The 2,795-nt window shown below is 46.0% G+C and overlaps 1 protein-coding gene across 1 annotated transcript; it reads left to right on the forward strand.

The window, feature by feature from the left end:
• Nucleotides 1-265: 265 nt before the first annotated feature.
• Nucleotides 266-1,884, forward strand: LOC135087095 (uncharacterized). The gene is made up of 2 exons (XM_063981936.1): nucleotides 266-1,445; nucleotides 1,823-1,884. Exons 1-2 carry the CDS (start codon nucleotides 468-470, stop codon nucleotides 1,826-1,828), a joined length of 984 nt encoding a protein of 327 aa, XP_063838006.1. The 5' UTR covers nucleotides 266-467; the 3' UTR covers nucleotides 1,829-1,884.
• Nucleotides 1,885-2,795: the final 911 nt, after the last annotated feature.

Raw genomic sequence — 2,795 nt, forward strand, 5'->3', positions numbered from 1 at the left:
AAGAAGTAAAAGATCTGCCTGGTTTGGAGGCATTGGCTCAGCCCTTAAACAGTTGTTCGGGACTCTGACTGAAGACGATGCCATTAGATATGATAATGCCCTAAGCACCGTCCAAGAAAATGAAAAGAAATTGGCCTCCTTAATTAAACAGAATATCTTAATAACCACTTCCACCTTAATAGCTCAGAATAAGACCTTAGAGAAAATCAGAATTAACGAAGCCAGTTTCCAAATAGCTATTGACAAGCTCATCGCGAACCTAAATAATCTAACTGTAGTGTATGTAGGTAGTTTAAGATAACTAGTTGTCAGTTAAAAAGTGTAAGACCCGAAATGTAACGCCAGTCTAAAATAAACCGTGCACACAATAGACGTGTTTCCTTTCTCTCGTATACTTCAGTGGCGAACGAGGATTTTAAATATTAATAATTATTATCGGTGTCGGTGCAAGATTTAGTTCTGTCGGAATGGCGTCAATCGGCAAAATCGGCGAATTTAAAGTCGACGGTGGTAATTGGACTTTGTACGTGGAGCGGTTAGAGATGTATTTAGAGGTCAACAAGGTCGACAAAACCATGTGGCGGCCAACGTTAATTGCGGTCATGGGGGACGAAACCTATGAGCTCCTGAGTAATCTAACCAGCCCAGAAAAACCGGCTCAGAAAACATATGAAGAAATAGTGAAATTATTGCGTGAACATTTACAACCGAAACCATCTGTCATGGCGGAAAGATATCGCTTTAGACAAAGGAGGCAAAAAGATGAAGAATCCGTTGCGCAGTACGTATCAGAACTGAAGAAGTTATCAAGATTTTGCGATTTTTCGGCCAGCCTAGAGGACAATTTACGAGATCAGTTCGTATGTGGATTACGCAGTGACATTATTCGACAACGCCTGTTCGCGGAGGACGATTTAAAATACCAAGGAGCGGTAAAATTGGCATCGGCATTAGAAGCGGCGGAGAGAGACGCAGCCGTGGTGGAATTTGGGAATAAGGCGGCAGGGATGTCAACGGCGGCCGAGGTGCACGCGATGAGGTCATTCTCGCGTGGGCGCGGCGGGAAAGCGGGGTGGCGCGCACCGCCACCGGCAGCGCCGGCGCACGGGGGCCCGTCGGACACGTGGCGCGGAGCGGGGTGGCGCGCGCAACCACCGGGGCCGGCGGCACGCGGAGGCCCGTCGGATGCGGCGTGCGGCGCATGTGGCGGACAAGACCATCGCCACGAAAATTGCCGTTACAAGGAATTCATCTGCAGTAGATGTCGGCGTCGCGGGCATTTGCGGCGGGTGTGCCCGGAGCGGGGTAGCCAGGGCGATTTCAAGCGAGGGATGCATCACGTAACGGAATTCACCGAGGACTCCGCCGGTGAGGACGCCGCGGATGAGCGGCTGACGCAAGCAGAAGAGGAATTATTCCAGCTGAACTTGAACGGATATAAACCGGTGAGCCTGTCTTTACTTATTGATGGACACAATATAGTGATGGAAGTCGATACGGGATCAGCCATATCGTGTATAAGTGAAATTACATACCATAAATATTTCAAGATTAATCCTATAGAACCATGTAAAACCATACTCAAGTTCTACGATGGCAGTAAGATTAAACCGTTAGGTACTATCAAACCGCAAGTTAAATATAATAATGTTTGTAAAAGATTAGAATTATTTGTAATAAAAGGAGGGACGACGTCCCTATTAGGGCGATATTGGCTTAGCGAATTAAATATCTCCATTCCACCGTTTCATAAATATCAGGTTTCGAATAACAATTGTATTAAAGACAGTAATAATAATAGTTTGTCATCGTTACTCGATAGGTATAAGGAGTTATTCTCGGAGGGACTGGGTCGGTTCACCGGGTGCAAGGCGGCGCTGCGCGTGCGCTCGGGCGCGGCGCCGGTGTTCTGCCGGCCGCGCGCGCTGCCCTACGCGCTGCGGGCGCGCGTGGACGCCGAGCTGGACCAGATGCTGGCGGCGGGCGTCATCGAGCCCGTGGACCACTCGGACTGGGCCACGCCTTTAGTACCGGTGAGGAAGGCGGATGGTGGACTCCGAATTTGTGCTGATTACAAAATAACATTAAATCCAGTTTTGTTGGTTGATAGGTTCCCCTTACCGCGTATCGAGGACCTCCTGGTTGGTCTCAAAGGGGCGAAAATGTTTTCCAAAATTGACCTCTCCCAAGCCTACAATCAGGTTGAGTTAGATAGCTCGAATGAACTCACTGTAATCAACACACACAGGGGGCTATTCAAATACAATAGGCTAGTTTATGGCTTATCTTCAAGCCCGGGAATTTTTCAGCGCATTATGTATAACCTTCTAGGAGATATTCCGAACGTAGAAATATTTTTAGATGACGTAATAATTGCGACAGGGGGAGGGGACAGGGAGCATTTGGCTACTCTGAGTAAAGTACTTCAAAGGTTACATAGTCATGGAATGAGGTTAAAAAGAAGTAAATGCTCATTCATGGTAGATGAGGTTAAATACTTGGGATACTTAATTTCAAAAGAGGGAATAAAAGTAGATCCTGAAAAAGTGGAAGCTATTAAAAAAATCCCTCGTCCCCGAGATGTTTCAGAATTACGATCCTTTTTAGGTTTAGTTAATTTTTATGCGAAGTTCGTTAAAAATCTTAGCTTTGTTCTAGCACCTCTGTACACACTACTAAAAAAAAATGTGCCATGGAGATGGAACAAAGAACAAGAAATATCATTTTTACATATTAAGTCAATTTTAAGCAGTGCTGAAGTTTTAACTCATTATGACCCGGAACAGCCTTTATAT

The sequence above is a fragment of the Ostrinia nubilalis genome, chromosome Z, assembly GCF_963855985.1.
Source record: "Ostrinia nubilalis chromosome Z, ilOstNubi1.1, whole genome shotgun sequence".
Taxonomy (NCBI): Eukaryota; Metazoa; Arthropoda; class Insecta; order Lepidoptera; family Crambidae; genus Ostrinia; species Ostrinia nubilalis.

What these genes read in the sequence shown, in the direction of transcription:
- LOC135087095 (XM_063981936.1), top strand. Translation starts at nt 468, where the DNA reads ATGGCGTCAATCGGCAAAATCGGCGAATTTAAAGTCGACGGTGGTAAT.